Source organism: Cornus florida, unplaced genomic scaffold (assembly GCF_030987335.1).
Source record: "Cornus florida cultivar Cherokee Brave unplaced genomic scaffold, ASM3098733v1 CherokeeBrave_3.0.0_Hap2_Chr02, whole genome shotgun sequence".
Taxonomy (NCBI): Eukaryota; Viridiplantae; Streptophyta; class Magnoliopsida; order Cornales; family Cornaceae; genus Cornus; species Cornus florida.
The window spans coordinates 112,292,431-112,310,207 of NW_026775572.1; the positions used below are offsets into that span (position 1 = coordinate 112,292,431).

The following is a 17,777-nucleotide window of genomic DNA, read 5'->3' on the forward strand; positions in this document are numbered from 1 at the left end:
AGAGGAAACAGAGGAGAAAAGGGAGGGAAAAAAGCAGCAGCAGAAAGGATGGTGGCCGGTGGTGGCTGTTCTTATATAGAGGAGAGAGGCCAAAAATGAAAATACAAAAAAAAAAAAAAAAAAAAAAAAAAGACTAATTTGGGGGAGAGGCAGAGGAAACAGAGAAGAAAAGGGGGTAAAAAAAAAAGAGGAGTCGTTTATTCATGAAGTTCAATTGTCCGGCTAAGGTTGCTATTGGTGAATTTGAAGAATTTGAGTATGGAGTGAGGGTTTTTTGGGTTTGTTTGGTGAGGGTGAGATAGAGACAGGGAGAATCGTGAGGGGGAGATATTGTCTTTACTTTTCTTCCAAATCCCAAAACAAACAGATCGCGTGTGGCTTACAGCGAGAGCTCGTTGGTGCTATTGCTATACTTTCCTCTATCCTAGCCATTCTTAAAACGCCTTAAAACAAACGAGTAAATTACATAAATATCCATGACATGATAAAAACAAAACCAAAACAAAAAACAAAGGTTCATTGTAACTCATCAACACTCCATACATTGTGTGATTATTCAACTTCAATGTTTTTTTATTACATCTGCCTTCTTTTTTTTAATTTAAAATTGTGACGTAAGGGTAAGGGAATGGGGAGAAGAGCGAGACGAATACAGAATTACAGTTAAAAGAAATGTCTCCATTACAGCTTCAAGAATTTTAACATAAACAAACTCGTGCGTTTCCCAAATCACTCAGTGGTAGGTAGAACGTACTGCACATCTTGGGCAAGATGACCATAACTAACTGGGCAATGTAAAACAACATAACAAATTGACACTGTGCTAGCAATGATTGTTGATTCCAAGTCTAAATAATAGAACAAGTTGATTAATTGACACTGTGCTAGCAATGATTGTTGATCCCAAGTCTAAATAATAGAACAAGTTGATTAGAACATAATCTATAAAAGAGACCTGAAATCCACTTAACAGGTATCTCTAGATGCTTCCAAATCCCGAAAAAGAAGACTATCATAAGTTAAATTCAGAACACACTTGCAAAACAAAACGAGAATCCCCATAAACCCATCATTCAATCTCACAAAGTAGACATTCTCACCAGCTTATTGTAAAGAATACGGTCGTCTCTTCCAGTGTTGCTCTCTAGTAGTGCACTTTGCACAAGTTCCTGAAGCAGGAAAACAATTGGTAACCCAATTAAAACCACAGGCTCTCAAATCTTCTCACGAGACCCCAAAAATATAATAATAATAAATAAGAACTTTTTGTTATCAACCGTTCTCACCTTGACATCCCTGTGCGAGAGGAACTTCCCTAAGCTGTGGATAATCAACCTCATATCTTCTACCTGAAAGTAAGCAGATATAATATTATATTATTAAATCCTTAACTATTCTAAACATTATATTTGCAGAAAAGAAATCAATTACTAGTTAATAATTTTACCCTGATGTAGCCCACTCGATTCCGATCAAAAAACCTAAAAGCCTGTTCCACGGGGAAAAAAAAAATCAAAAAATGGTGACCATAGAACATGAACAGCAGGCTAAGCATGAAAATTTGGTCGTCGTTAGGTTGGGGAGGGAACAGAAGTAGATGACTTAGTTTCAAGGAACATGCCTGCAAGAGTTCCTTGTCAACTACAACTGAAGTTTCCTTTTTCTGTGTGTCTGTCTTTGCAACTGTTTCTTTGCTCTCTGCATCCAACTTGGGCTTTGTCTCCGAACTTTCATTAGCACTTTCCTGTTGTCCATCTTTCTCATTTCCAGCTACCTTTTCAGACTTCGGGGCAGCGTCAGGAGCCCCACCACCAGCATTTTCCTGTATAAGAAATAAAATTAGATTGCCAAATTTATCCATATATATATATATATATATATATAGATGGCTAGTAAATATGAAGGAAAGAAACATTTCCCAATCTCTAAAGACCTAGTTTACCTTTAAAGGTTAGCAAGGTTTATCCAGAGAAGTTTTCACTCTTTCATTCCTGTTTTGTGAAGCTTGTCTAACCAATGCATTTATTTCTCTCCATTTTTTTCACTATCAATTCTCTACTTCTTTCCAAACTTGCACCAAAGGTTGCATTTATTTCTCTCCATTTTTTTCACCATCATTTCTCTACTTCTTTCCAAACTTGCACCAAAGGTACTTACTCTGGTGCTTCTGGGATATTTTTTTTTTCTTCATCAAGAACAGAGAAGGATGAATTCAAGCAAGTCCTTAGCAACAGAATTTTATTTTAGCATTTGTTTACTCTCATAACAGAATCCTACAGGAAATTGCTTTCACAGAAATGTAGCAAGTCTAGGAAGGAAAAAAACAAAGAGATGATACAGATAATGATTTTAAAAAACATCATTATCATCCCCACCCCCACCCAACACCCAAAATAAGAGGTGTAAGCATTAAAAGATCAACACACATTATAAAAGTTGGGAGAATCCAGGACAACAGGAAAAAGGAACATAGCACAGGAAAAAAAATTAAAAAAACATATATGGATTACCCCATGAGAATGTATCTGAGAAGAGAGAGGGAAGTAGAGATTATGATCAAAGATGACAAATAAGTACTTGTGCTACATAATAAATTTAAAGGGATAAAATAAAAAGAAGACTAGGAAGAAAGAGGATGCCTTGCCTCACTAAACGAGACATCTTGAGGGCTTGCATCTGGAATTTCTTCATCTTCCTCTGGATCTTCTTCCGGATCTTCATCATCATCTGTTCCATCCTCTGGCTTCACATTTTCAACCTTACCAACAGAAGTATCCTCCTCAGCTATTTTTACATCATCTACATGAGCTGCTTCCTCTGCTTCAGTTTTAATAGATTTGGTTTCCCCGGTGGTCTCATCAGTCTTCATACGCTTTGTTGATAATTTTTTCTCACTTTCCTTCCTAGAAACTTCTTCCCTTTGTCTTTTCCTTTGGTTTCTTTTCATCATAAACTTTATCCGCAATTTCTACACAAGAAAAGAAAGAAAGGAACATACAGATAATCAGAACCACCCAACTGTATTAAACAATGCACTTATAGATTAAGTACCTCAAACAAACCTGGAGAAATGTTAATAGACGAGAACCCATCTGATATTGAAGCATTTCATACAGGGATTCAGCAAACAACGAAAGCTGCCCAAAAAAAGTCAAAAGAAATTAAATAAAGAAGCTATGTAAAAAGGTTGGCATGATAAGCTGGATTTTAACTTGAGCAATATAAGCAGCTTAAATTATGAACTACAGGAGAACAAGCGTATGACCACATTCCCAAAGTATTGCAGACCTCAAATGTCGATTCTTCAATATCCTTGTCAGTATAATCCAAGAGTGAATCCAGTGATTTTGATAGTGAATGCAGCTGTATAATAAGACTATGATTAGAAAAAATAATTCATATGCAGTATCTATTACATGAGAAGTGCATAAAAGTATATTATATACTAAAACATATTCAGTTTAAATTCAACCTACTTTAGAATCCTTGCTCCCTTTTACTTGGAGAAACAATCCAGGGTGACGTGGAGGTTCTTCAGGCCTTTTCTTTTCTTTCATGTCTTTCACCTCTTTGTTTGATTTGCTTCGGGACTCATCTTTTCCATCTTTGTCTTTTCTCTCTTTCTCATCTTTTGACTTATCCCTTTCTTTGGATTTTTCCCTCTTGCCATTATGGATATCCTTCTGAGACTCTTTTTGATTATCAACCTCAATCTCCATTTTGGACCCAGAACCAGATTTCTCCTCAGTCCTCTTCTCTTCTTTTCTATCTTCTTTGTTAACTTTGTTTCCAGTCTTACTTGAATTACCAGTAGTTTTTTCTTGCTTCTCAGGTGTCACTGTTTTAGATTTTTCTTTAGGAACTATCTTCTTTTCAGACTCAACCTCACTAATAACCTGGTTGCCAGCAGCTACAGTTTGCTCCCCCGTAATTTTCACTTCTTTTCCTACCTGAACTACTTTTTTCTCATTATTATTTCCATCGTCCTTACTCTGGGCTACCCCATCATTGGCTCCAGCACCAGTGACCTTTCTTTTAGGCACCCGTCTAATTATTTTTCTTTTTACAGTTGTTTTCACAGTAGTATCTTGTACAACAATGGGACTGTTAGAATCTGATGCGCCCTTTGAAACATCTTCAGAAACCCCTGCTCCCTTTTGATTTTTCACCTCAGTCTGCATGACTTCATCTTCCTTCTGAGCAGATTTTCCCACTGGAACCTTTTTCGCAACTTTCTTTCTGATAAATGTTTTAACACCAGCAGGATTAGCAGATGCCTCATCCTGTTGACCAGTGATTTCTGAATTCGCATTCTTCTCTCCAACATCCTCATCCAGCTTGTCATTCTGTTTGGTTATATCTTTCACACTTTCTTTCTTATTAGCAACCTTTTGTTTTACAATCTTCTTTATAATTTTCTTCTTCCCTAACTTCGCAACAACAGCTGTCTGAGCGCCAGCACCTTCCCCCAGTTCCTTCTTCTCAACGCTATTGCCTTCCCCAGCTCCTTCACCCCCACCTTTCTTCTCAGATTTTTTGTCACCACCATCGTCCTCTTTTTCAACTGCATTACCTCCTAGTGCACTGCAATCTTTCTCCTTTTTGTCGACATCTATAGACTGTCCGGAGGATACAGATTCCTTCTTTTTTTCAGATTTATCAACACTTTTGATATCTTTCGGGGAATCAACACCCTTATCTGTACCGAAGAAAAGGCTGATAAGAAATTAACAATACAAAGAGATATAAAGCACCACCCAACTAAGTTTTGAAATGTTATTCACCTTTCAGCCCTTCCTTTCTCTCTCTAGATTTCTGAAATTTAGAAAGAAAAAAAATATATGCATTACTATATAAGAATATAGTTAACCAACCGTACTCAAGTACCACAAATTTTTGGAGAACAAAAAAATCAATTAAAAAAAATAAAAAAATCCTAAAACCAAAATGCTAATATTTCTGAATCTAACACAGTGCAGTAAAGCGGGGGGTGGGGGGGAGAGAGTTTGTGCTGTTGTGGGAGTTAAAGAAAATTGGATAGTCAAAACTCATCACTCATTTCCTACACGAGATATTATCCAATTCATATCCCAATTACTGTTCCCTTCTAGACTGGTTCTCGAATTCCAGGCAGACCTGATACAAAGAAGAGGAAGAACTCCAATTCTCCATCACCCTTGTTTAATTATGTTCTTACTCTTAATGTATTGACTCTGCAATAAGGAACATAAGATCCTCATATTATCCAGGGGCCATTAATTAAACAGCAAGAGTTACCTAAGGCGGTGTAGCTTAATGGTATTTCCTCTACCCCCAAAGGGAGAGGTCGAGGGTTCCAAGTCCCCAAAGGGGCATGTGGGTGTGTGAGTTTCTTGCCCCAAGAGTTGCTCTACTCCATGTGCTTCATTTATTTGAACTGATGTTTTCATATTCATAGGTCTGCAGCCCTTTATCAGGCTGCCAAGTCAGCGGTATACATCCTCAGCACTAAGCCTAGTATTTATCACAGAGACTGACCAGCACTAGAAAACCCATTAAACCTCCCAATTCAATTCATTTGTCAACTCCAACATGATATCAGGCAAAGTGACGAGAGAAAAAGAGACAAGACAGGAATAATGAAATTCAAAAAAGAGAGAAAAAAACAGATGGACAGATATAACCACACACACACACACACATATATATATAGAGAGAGAGAGTAATAGAATTTTGTTAGTATCATACGATATGAGATACATATTTTACAAGCAGTGCATTGAGATTAAGCAAATTGATGAGTATCTCATCTCCATATTGTAGGTTACTAAATAATCACACAACACAATACTCATATAAAAAGTTATGATACATATCTTATGACATGGATACAATTGTACAATGGTTTTGCCAGTCAGGTCCACTCAACTGTGTTTACTGGGCAGTTAGAACTGTAGCTTCTTTTATGAGTTTTGAGGGCCTTCAGGTTTAAAACAAGTCCTTTGAAGCTTCCATTGTGCGTTGTTTATTAAAGTTTAGGACTTTTTTCTACCTATTTCACAACATTACTTCTCGCTTTACAAACTTCTAATTACGATTCCATTTGTACTTGTGCTTTTACAAAGAAGAAGAACTAGTGGATGTTACCATTCTTTGGAGTTTGGCCATTAAAAGTAAATTTTGTTTGTATTTTCCTATTATTCTTCATTCCCTTTTGGCATATTGGTAGAAACTACTTGGAATTTTTGGTATCTTAGTAACTGACTAGTCAAAAATAAAAAGTACAGACTAAACTTGGAAAGTTCGTCTTGGGATGAACAAGTGCAATTAAATGTAATATATTTTGATAAATCAGTTTTACCTTTTCGTCTTGCCTTCATTACTTATGTACCAATGAACTTTAAGAGCCAGGGAAAAATAAACTTTTAAGATCATAGTTTTCTCTCTTCAGGTTTAAAACAAGTCCTTTGAAGCTTACATTGTGCGTTGTTTATTAAAGTTTAGGACTTTTTTCTACCTATTTCACAACATTACTTCTCGCTTTACAAACTTCTAATTACGATTCCATTTGTACTCGTGCTTTTACAAAGAAGAAGAACTAGTGGATGTTACCATACTTTGGAGTTTGGCCATTAAAAGTAAATTTTGCTTTGTATTTTTCTATTATTCTTCATTCCCTTTTGGCATATTGGTAGAAACTACTTGGAATTTTTGGTATCTTAGTAACTGACTAGTCAAAAATAAAAAGTACAGACTAAACTTGGTAAGTTCGTCTTGGGATGAACAAGTGCAATTAAATGTAATATATTTTGATAAATCAGTTTTACCTTTTTGTTTTGTCTTCATTACTTATGTACCAATGAACTTTAAGAGCCAGGGAAAAATAAACTTTTAAGAACATAGTTTTCTCTCTTAAGTTATATATGTCTATCAAGAATAAAGGAATGAAAAAATAAAATTAAATAAAAATATCAAATCTCTTTTTTAATCGATCCCATCCTTTTTATTCTGACATTGTGCAACTCTTGAACTGCTGACAGCTCTAGTTGTTCTATTACTCCTTCCAGTACACATAAGCAACTCAAATTGGAAGAACTAAGTCAGCTTTAGTTGAAGCAGATGATCAATGGATGATGAAATGATGCACAAACAAAACAGCCATACAGGTATACAACTCTAATTGGATATTGAAGATTTTCACCTACGGATTTCCTCTGAAATTGTCAGATCCATAGAAAAATGAGATCAAAGTATACATTTAGCCCGTCCTTAATTCATCAAAAATCTTCATGGTAGCAAAAAATACATTAGGAAAAACTGGCTAGAAAGCAGTTTCACAGCAAAAAACACAAAATGGCTGACCTCTTTTTTTAAAGCAAGCAGCCGATCTCTCTCAGTAATAGCCTTCTTATGAGCAAGCCAATGGTCCCGCCATGTATCCAATGAGGGGAGACATTCCGACAAATCTGGAACATATAGTACAGTTACCTCTTTATGGCTAAACAGCCCATCCTCGCCAAATCTATCATAGTGTATCTGTGAAATTCAAAGGACATCAATGACCAAAAATGCCATGTATTCAAGAAAACAAGAAAATAACATATCTAATAAAAACCTGGAAATTCAAAAAAACATTTGAGGTGAAAAGGTTACTACATCTGATAAGACTGAACTAAGGCCAAGTGAATTAATCACAATAATTTTGGAGATGCCTACTATAAAATCATGCATCTTGAAATATTGTACATACTGGTTTTAGAAAGAAATCAATATGTAAAAGATCTATTGGAATTACTTCCACTGTCACACAGAAAAAGTTTGCATACATAAAAGTGTGACCATTTATTGATCAAATGAATAGTTGATATACACAATTAGATGAGTGATGACATCATCTGTAACTACAACAAATAGAAAACTGATGTACCTTGTCTGAAGATAATTGATTTTAAATTGAAGGGTGATGGAGACTGAGATGCTGTTCAAGATTCACACAAGTAATTTGTAATTTGCACAAAAGTTTGAAGCACCTCTTTTCTTTTGTTCTTGAGGTTCTTCTTTTTCTCTTTTAGAAGTTAATTTAGCAGTAAAATATAAGAGTACAAAGGCAAAATGGGAGAGTAAGAAAAAAAAGACTGGAATAAAAATGACAACTTACCTAGATAGTAGTCAAGATTTTAAAGTCAAACCATTACTGAGATCAAAAAAATAACGTGTTTGACCCAAAGCATATGTGAATAGGACGGACCACTTTACTGAGATCAAAACAATACCGTGTTTGGCCCCAAGCATATATGAATAGGGCGGACCACTTTACATCCAAGATGAGAAAAACTTCTATATAATTGAATGGAAAGAATCTACATTTTAATAATGAGTCATATTATTACTAACCCAGAAAACTTTGAACTATTTGATGGACAACTTCTATAATCTTCAAACCAAGACCACTGAAATTTCACACTTCTTTTCAAAAGATACTTAAAGTTAGAAACCAATAATGAATTAGAATGTTATTAACATGTGGACCATAAAGTGTAAACAGAGTGGACAAGCAGTGCACTAGCCAAGAAAAAGAAATTCGAAAAGCAAGATCAAAACAGCCACAAGAAAAATTAATTTTACAATGTATAACAGGCTAATTTTCCAAAACAAAATCAATGAAGAGCACATACATCCTAATCAAATTCATCGTACAGAGCATAACAACTCTTAACTTAAGATCAATAAGTTTAAGAACCAATATAAAAGACTACCTCAAGGAAACGATTCCAGTGTCGGCAGTTCTTGAGATCAAGTTCTGTCACATCCTTTGCATATCTAAATAATAATAATCATTTCAGAAACTGAGGAAGGCATGACTTTTGAACATGACGTGTCAGGTATTGACATAAGCACACGTACCTAAGAACTGTTCGAACCAGAGAAGAATCAACTGATGGATCCCCACCATCAACGGTATCCCATGGCCCTCCAATTGCCATGAAAGAATGATCTTTTTTTAGAATAGCAAACCTAAGGATGTTGGAAAAATGAGGAATGCGATCATCATAACTTTTTTCAGATGAAAGCTCCTCCAGCGCATTTTGGCTAAGTCCACTCATCAAAATCATCTGAAACAAATAGACAAGACATTTATAGATTTAACAACACGGAATACAATATTCTTTACTGAAATTCATACAAAGAACTATGCTATTTGGAACACACATATTTTTGGTGCATGGATGGGAACACACCAAATAGTTGCGATGTGTTAAGATATTTCTATATGAGATATCCATTTCCTTCTAAACACTGATGTTTAATTGATTTTTATTGGCGATCTTGGAATAATTATTTATATAGATTCTCATTATGCAAAAACATAGAACTTAGTGTATCTTCTACTTCCATTACGCAAAAACATATAACTTATTTTTTTGATAGATATATGCAAAAACATATAACTTAGTGTATCTTCTATAAGCAGAACTATTTTTTCCTTGTGGCCCTTTCTCGAATCTTCCCCTAAAACACTCGATCTTCTAGATTAGATTTCTTTTTTCTAGAACAAAAAAAGGGAAATTATTTTTTTCAAACAAAAGTATACCACATTTTGAAACATGCATTCCAAATTAGAGATTTTTCTAAGGTGTTAGTGTTCTCTAATAATTCTGTGGGGCACTATCAGCACATAAGAAAAATACTGAATGTCATGCACCCAAAAGATGCATAATTATGAATTACATACAATGAAAGAAGACACTTTCCCTGGCAATGACCATAGTCACTAAAGGCGCTAATGTGTCCTGGAGCCTAAGCACAAGGCACAACATGAGGGATGAGCGTAAGGCTTGTGTGAAATAAAAATAAATTTTAAATATAAGTACAGAATAAAATTACAATATGCAACACAAACTATAAGATAAAAAAAAAAAAAATTAAAAAAAGAAATTTATTAGCTAAATCAATATGCATTATCTTTTCAGTTTACATATTATTTCAATTAAAATAACATACATTCGAAGAATTAAAGATATGCAACACAACTAATCAAAAGTTCTTCAAGAATGGAATTTTGGACATAAACTAAAATCATCAAGTATCATCATCATAATCCTTGCCTTCATCCTGTACAAACGGGGTTAGCCACATGGATTCTCTTTTTCCACTCTTTTCTATCACAAGCCATGTCTCCTACTAGATCTAATTTTTTAAATCATTTCTCATCACTTCATTCCACGTTAGTTTAGGTCAACCTCTTTGTTTCTTACCTTCTATGCAAATCACTCTTCCTCTCCTCACGGGTTCATCAATAGGTCAGCATTGGAAACGCCTATACCATCCAAGTCTACTCTCATATTTTATCATCAATAGGTGTCACACCAAATTTCTCCCTAATCATTAAACTTATCTTTCCTAGTTTTTCCTAACCTATATCTTAACATCAGCAAAATTTTCAGTAAATCAATGCACATAAATCATTTTTATGTGTGTGCATCAATTTGATCAAATACCATAAAAAATGTTAAAAAAACAATAATCACGTAAATTTCATTAATTATATTCATCATGTAAGAATGCAAAACATTGGTGAGGGGGAAAACAGGACAAAGAGTCCACATCCTTTATAGAACAACTCTTTGTTTTGATGCTCACCACACCCCAGATAAACAAAATGTCTTACCAGTTTGTGTAGATTAAAGATTTTAAGGCTTTACAGCATTACCAACTCCATCCTTAGCATTAAAGCATTAAATTAACAAAAAACCAAGAAGGCCAATAACCATGAAGTATGACTAACTGATAAAAGTATATGACTCTATATAGACTTCAAATAGATGGCTATAATATCCCCAGGCTGATTGTTACCAATCTTCACACCATACCAGAACCACTGGGATAATATGTTCAGTCCAATGAGGTCTAAAATTAAACATGCTAGATGCGGCATTTCTTAACATGTGTATGCAGGTATATACACAAATCAATTGCAAGATCCACTTGAAAGTTTAGGTATGGTATACCTTTGCGTTCCACACAGTAACTCCATCTGATTTTACAGGTTCATCAGCTGATGACTTCACAGAAGTTCCTTTCTGCTCAGATGCAATCTCTCCAGCAAAATCATGCTCAAAACTGTTCCATTTGACATGTCACTGAACTATTATTCTTTTCTTTTTCATTTCTTTATAACATTAAAGAAAATATCAATAACCCTTCTGTTTAAATGAAAACAAAGGGGAAAAAAAAAAATTTAATAGTGGGAAAATTACAAATACATGGTGGGGGGGCTTTGATACAAATATGTAATAGAAGTGTCACAGTAACAGTGAAGAACTAAACAATTGTGGCACCAAAGGCACGTCCCCTTTCCAATCAAAATAATTAAAATAAAAGCGAGATATAGAACAAAATACCTGACAGGAGTACAGATAGAAAGTTTAAGATCCTGCCTTGGCCAGTTCACAACAACCTAAACATAATTGGAACGTCAACAATGAGATAAGTATCAAACAATATAATGAGAGAGAAAGAGAGAGGAAAGACCTTGGAAAATTCTGGAGATACAAAAAGTCTGGGATATCGCTTATCAATCGACAAAAAATCCCTCTCTACATCTACCAAACTGGAGGAGTAAACCTGCACATACACAGTACCGTTTTCCAAAAGGGTTGAGTCGTAAATACATTTTTGGGAAACACACAATCATAGAATTTGAACTAAGTAGAAAATAATATAAGAAGGCAAGAATAGAAAAAATAATAAATAAATAAATAAATTATATGATTATTTTTCAGCAGCTTCTACAGTTTAGATCACTTTCCTCTCCTACAAGGAAAAATCCAACGGCTGTAATGGCAATAATGGCACAAAGATTAAAGTCACCCACTATCAGATTAGATCACAAATAACTAACTCGTGGTTTCTTGATTCATGCTCAAGGTTCTATATATAACTCGAACAACGAAATGAATGATGTTGGAGAAATCTCTTAGTGAACAGCATGCCAAAATCGAACCCCGTGTGACAGAGGTATCCAATAAGATGAGGACAAAGAAGGAATGTAGTCTCAAGACAGTGACAAAAGGAATGTTACCAGGAAAAGAGCACATAAAACACTCCAAGAAAGTACACAATCATATATAGAACCCAAAACCACAGGAAGTGATGCAATATAGAAGAAATGTCACAAGGGCAGAAGAGCAAAAGAAATTGGGAATTTTCCAAACCATAAGAGAAGAGAGTAATTCCCAATGAAGTAGACAATCAACCACATAGCTTAAAACTCACTAGGTGATATAACATAGAGAAGAAGCCCAAGTAAAGAGAAAATGATAGGAACGAACAAGATCAATTTCATAGAAGCCCTCAACACCGAATCCCACAGGGAAAAGGCTGATTCTCACAAAAGGAGAAAGTTCTGATAATTATTCAATGACGAGCTCTTGTATAAATTGTTTTACCTTGCAGGCATATTCTCTCCTTTTTTCTTTAACAGGTGAATGACGCCTTCAGCATGACAGAACACCAAGTTAGTTATGCAGGCTCCGAGATAAACAATCACCTATACATACAGAACTAGAGCATGACTCAAATTTAAACATCAAGAACCACCTATGTGAAGCTTCATGACGTGGGGAATCTCGTCGTAAGGATCTCCCATCTTTTATCAATGAAGAGCCACGGCGGTCCCTAGAGATTCTTGGTGGAGTTCGTTCACGCCTAATCTCAAGTCCACGTTTACGCTCTCGATCTCTCTCTTTCTCCCGCCGCTCCAAAATGCGTTCCCTTTCACGCTCTCTTTCTCGTTCCCGTTCTCGATCCCGTTGCCGTTCTCGTTCTCGTTCCCGTTCCCGTTCCCGTTCCCGTTCCTTCTCCCTTTCTCTGTCACGCAAATGCTCCCTACGACGCTCCTCCTCCCTTTGCTCATGCTCTCGAGCATATCCGCCCCTATCATCTTTACGCTCATCAATCCTTGGATGACCACCACGTGACAACATACTGCCCAGATAATCCGATTCAAGTGATGTGCCATGAAGCCCCTTTCCTGTAGCATAGTCTCTACCTGGAGGCAGGCTCACACCATAACCGGGATTGGAAGAACTTTGAGCATACATAAGATCGTCCACATCCTTCCGGGGGGCTGCCCCTAGAATTGATGGAGCATGCTGTCCACCATATGATGAACCACTTAGCATCGATAAACTGGGAGGTTCAGCATCCATTCTTCCACCATAAGACAAAAGATCTTGTGTCGGATGACGAATAGTGGCCCCTCTTGCTGCAAGATAATCAGCTTGTCTGCCAGAAATGTTTTTGCTACTCAGTGCAGTAAGAAATATAGTGCTATCTAACAAAACTCTGCACAGGTATGCTGTGCACAAGAATTACAATATCAATACTGAAAATCAATCTCTCGTATCATACAAAGAAATCAAGAATGACTTGTGCTGGTCATTGATTGGTAAAAAATATGACGGAGAAACAGATGACTTGAAATTAAACATGGGCCATGTATTATCGAAAAAAGGTATAATATAACAGCCACCAAAGATAAATACCTGGAACCTCCATCAAGGGAAGCAGATTGCAGCGGCTGAGCCTTAAGCATTTGTTCTGAATGAAACAGTGATACCTGACTCATGCGATCATACACATTGGCCTGTTACGGAAGCAAAAAATTTCAGACATAATTATGTTCTCGGAAAAAAAAACAATGTTTGAAAATTGATCTTTGAAATCAGAAGAAGGGCAAAGCGAATTAAAATATTCAGAAACAAATTAAAAGGAACTGAAGAAAAAAGAAAAAACTAGAAAGTAATAGAAAGAAGATATAACACCTGATGCTGATGACCAAAACCCATAGATTCAGCAAATCGACCGGTCGGTTCACTTTGTAAATCCCTCCCTATGTAAGTACCCTGTCGTTCACCATACTCCCGTCTGTCTATAGATGAATAATCAGGAATCTTATCCGAGAATAACTGATCACCTTTATGACCATATCCATGGCCTGAAGATGAGACATAGTCACCAGATGTGAACTTAGGCGATTCTGGCATAGCTGAGCTATAACCACTACGACCTTCTATAGCAGACGGTCCAGCTCCTTTGGCACTCATTGCAGGAACCTATAAAAGAGGATTTCCAAATAGCATCAAATGATCGAGCCAACATGTAAACTATTAATTAAGTCAGATAACTGAATTCTCAACACAGCTCACTTGGTAGCATTGGGAGAATGGAATGAAAGGGGTGAGACGACGAAAAGGGGAAGGATGAAAGCCTTTCCAACTTTTGGCAAAGGATAAAAAAAAAAAGGGAAAGAAAAGATGTAAGGCCCTTAACTCTGAGCTTACCATATTCCTTCCTCCCAAAAGAGGGATGAAGTTCACAAGAAAGGGTCCCCCCTACTTTTTTTATATGCTTGCCGTTAGAAAAACCTTTTTACTACAAAAGAATAAAAAGGTAAAATCCAGACCCCTTCCCTTTCTTCCAACCACTAAACTATAAGATGGAAAGACCCTTTCCATTCCCTTTGATACATTTCCTCCACTCATGACATTCTTTTCCCATTTTTCCATTCTCATAACCAAATGAAGCGCAAGGAATCAAGGATAATAGTTGAACTTATTGGGTGTATGCAAAGAAAGAGCTGTCCATGTGAGAGAGAGGTAACACCTTTTCGCAACAAGGCATATCTAACCATACACAATTTAGAATATGAAAGTGTGTGGTCCAGCAGATAAGATAGGAGAGCATATATACAAATACATACATGTATATAGAGAGAGAGCGATGAAGTTAGTGTATATGTATGAGAGTGTGTGTGTGTGTGTGTGAGAGAGACAGAGAGAGAGAGAGAGAATGTATTTGATTTGAGCTATGGAGCTCAGGGGCTATTTGAGGCAGATGTACCCATATCCATCCTTACTTGATACAGATACTCATCATATACTTGCGGACATGTCCGGTACTTCCTAAATGTGCGCACTATTTTAAAAGACCTTTTTTTATTTTCAAAAATACTAGGCAGTTTTATCAAAGGCTCAAGGTGCACTAAGGCGCTAGAGGTCCTTTGGTGCCTAGGCGCAAGGCGAGGCGCACACCTGAGTGAAGGGAGGCGCACAATTGATAAATTAAGCTATTTATTAAAGCATTCGTAATCCATATTAAAGGCGCAAGTGTTGTCAAAGGCACACATGTGTACACAATAAGCGCAATTGTTGCGCTTGTATGAGCCTGGAGCCTAGCTGCGCGCCCATTCACGCCTATGACAACACTGATACTAGGTACTTCACACATGCTTCAATCAAGGGACCATCATTTGTCAAATACTCTGGGAAATATGTCTAACAAGCCTCACAATATAACTTTTGTAAATATAATAACTATAACTGGTGGTAATATTACAACACTGATAATACAGATGGAGGATGGAGGATGTATATACAGGCATTTTGAGTGAAAAAGGTACATGATATCCGCAAAAGCAGATAAGGATTTGTGTGGATAATAAAAGTAATTCATACAAAAGTCACTTATAAAACAAGATAGATGATAAAAACTAAAAATTGACTGACCTGTTGAGCAGTGCCCAAAGTAGTTGAAGCATAAACTGAACCATATTGCCCACCATAATGGGCTCCAGATGAGGATTGAGCTCTATATCCACTGATATCCGCTTCCTGACGACCTCCTAACATTGATGAATGCCGAGATGCCATGGATAGTTGAGAGCTCCCATCAGGCCCTCCAACAGAACTACCAGTATAAGCAGGTCCAAGCTACAAAAAAATACAAAAGAGTTGGTCAAAGAATAAAATTTTGATAAATTAGTTGGAATTGTTTTCAAAAGCTCTCTCTTTACAAAAATTTTGGAAATGAAAACAAGACCTTTGATCCAATTTAAGTTTAAGTAATTAAATATATCCTGACTTGTACCGAAAACATTTTCCACCAGATGGGTTTTTCAAAAAGCAAATGGGAACTTTTATAATTCTATAGTGTTCCTGCAATATGCATTCAGCTTCACCAAAAGGTTTTTAACTAAAATGTCTTTTGTTTCACACCATTGCCAATCAAAGAAAAACCCAATTCTAAAAATTATAGTAAAACTTTTGGTGAAGCTAGAGTGTAAAGTGGTTGTTGAAAGAATATAATTTTTTAAGAAAATAAATAAATAAACATTATAACCTAGAGTGTGTAAAGTGGGTGTTGAATGCACAAGTGAATAATGTTTTGAACAGAAAAGATTAGTAATTTGGTGGTAATTAAGAAAGAAACTTACGTTCTGATCATATCCAGATTGTGAAGCATAGGGATGTTGCTGCCCATATGCATTACTCCCTCCTCGCGAGGAATACATGGCTGCAACAAATAAAATCAGCACGACAACGAGCAAGTCCAAGAAACAAATAAATTCATATTATAAGCGAAAAGAGGTAAAATTATATGTGTGTGTGCAGACAGACAAGGTTAATACAAAAAAACAAACACTATTCCTTTACTCTTTAGATGACCGGTAGTAGTAGAGAAGCTGAGTTGAATCTATAAGGAAAAAAAAAAAAAGATTCTTTACCCTCCGGAAAGAATAGAATCAAGAAGACGGTGATCATGAGAAGGGATCAAGAGGCGATGAAAGAAGAAACAGATGTGTGTAACATACTGATATATATAGATTTATCATATCAATATATGTATCTATGTATGCATTCGATGGAACCAACCTATGTAAACAACCACCGCAGACGACGGAGACGACAACGGCGGCCAGTTGTAGCAGTAAAGGTGAGCTGAGCGGCTATAATTACCCTCGCCCCTCAATCCAAGAATGAGACTGATATTTTTGTTTTTTTTTTTTTGTGCACTAATTGTGAAACGGAAGTAAATACGAGGCAGAGGGGAGCAGCGACCAAACCCTAACCTCGGGATCTTGATAAGGGTAATTTAGGTATTCTGTTTTTTAAAATAGCACCGACGGCCCACCCTTTGCTTCTTCTTTTTTTTCTTTTTCTTTTTTCTTTTTTTCTCGTTAAAAAATTAAAAATAAATTGTGGAAGTGTATTTTAATATAACATATCATTCACAAAACCTAAGGCCTGTTTGGCATGGTGTTTGATATTGTTTTGAGTGTTTTGGTTTTGTATTTTGGGCCTTTATCACGTTTGGGGTGGGTTGATGTGGTATTGAACAATATCAAAACTAACATAAAAAAAATTTGGGCAAAACCCATATCAATAGAATGGTGATATTGGGGTTTTCGACACTGTAACGGCCATATCAAGGCCCAAACTAAAAACATACTTACACCAAATTACTGTAGCGGGCATATCAAGTATAAAACATATTTTTGTAAACCCTAGCCTCATTTCTGCCTCACGTTTCTCTCTCTTCGTCTTTGCACATCTGAGGCGACTGAGAGGCAATTCCATTGAAACCCCGATGTGTGCTCTCGATTGTCTTCGAGGTTGACAAATCACTGATCCTACTACGTTTTTCTTTGTAATCTCCGTTGTATTTGCTTTCGTCTGTTTCTGTTCTGTGACCTGTGTGAGGCGATTTAAAGTATGCCGAAACCCTAGTTCATGCTTGGTAGAGAAATTTCAAACGTTTTCCTGTGTTCCTTCCTCTAGATCGTGTTTGTTCTCTCAATTGTGTGAGTCTATTCGAAGTTTCTTCCACTAAAACCCTAATTTGTGGTTGTTAAAGGGAGGATCTCACGTTTTTATATCTTTCTCTTCGATTTCTCAGTATAAGTAATCACGCGATTCAAAGGCAAAAGCTTCTGAACCCCACGGTATGTATGTGCG

General features: G+C 36.3%; 1 protein-coding gene across 1 annotated transcript; it reads right to left on the reverse strand.

Annotated features, from left to right (window-relative positions):
* Positions 1 to 657: 657 nt before the first annotated feature.
* On the reverse strand, positions 658 to 16,913 carry LOC132295568 (protein SHORT ROOT IN SALT MEDIUM 1). The gene is made up of 22 exons (XM_059793863.1): positions 16,695 to 16,913; positions 16,256 to 16,335; positions 15,549 to 15,752; positions 13,806 to 14,096; positions 13,527 to 13,627; positions 12,580 to 13,266; positions 12,429 to 12,474; positions 11,512 to 11,604; positions 11,382 to 11,437; positions 10,989 to 11,100; positions 8,884 to 9,092; positions 8,736 to 8,799; positions 7,342 to 7,515; positions 4,785 to 4,815; positions 3,477 to 4,699; positions 3,289 to 3,363; positions 3,063 to 3,137; positions 2,645 to 2,968; positions 1,622 to 1,822; positions 1,448 to 1,489; positions 1,287 to 1,349; positions 658 to 1,169 (listed from the first exon to the last, which is right to left on the reverse strand). The coding sequence occupies exons 2-22, from the start codon at positions 16,331 to 16,333 to the stop codon at positions 1,080 to 1,082; spliced, it is 4,239 nt and encodes a 1,412-aa protein (XP_059649846.1). The 5' UTR covers positions 16,334 to 16,335; positions 16,695 to 16,913; the 3' UTR covers positions 658 to 1,079.
* Between the last annotated feature and the right edge of the window lie 864 nt (positions 16,914 to 17,777).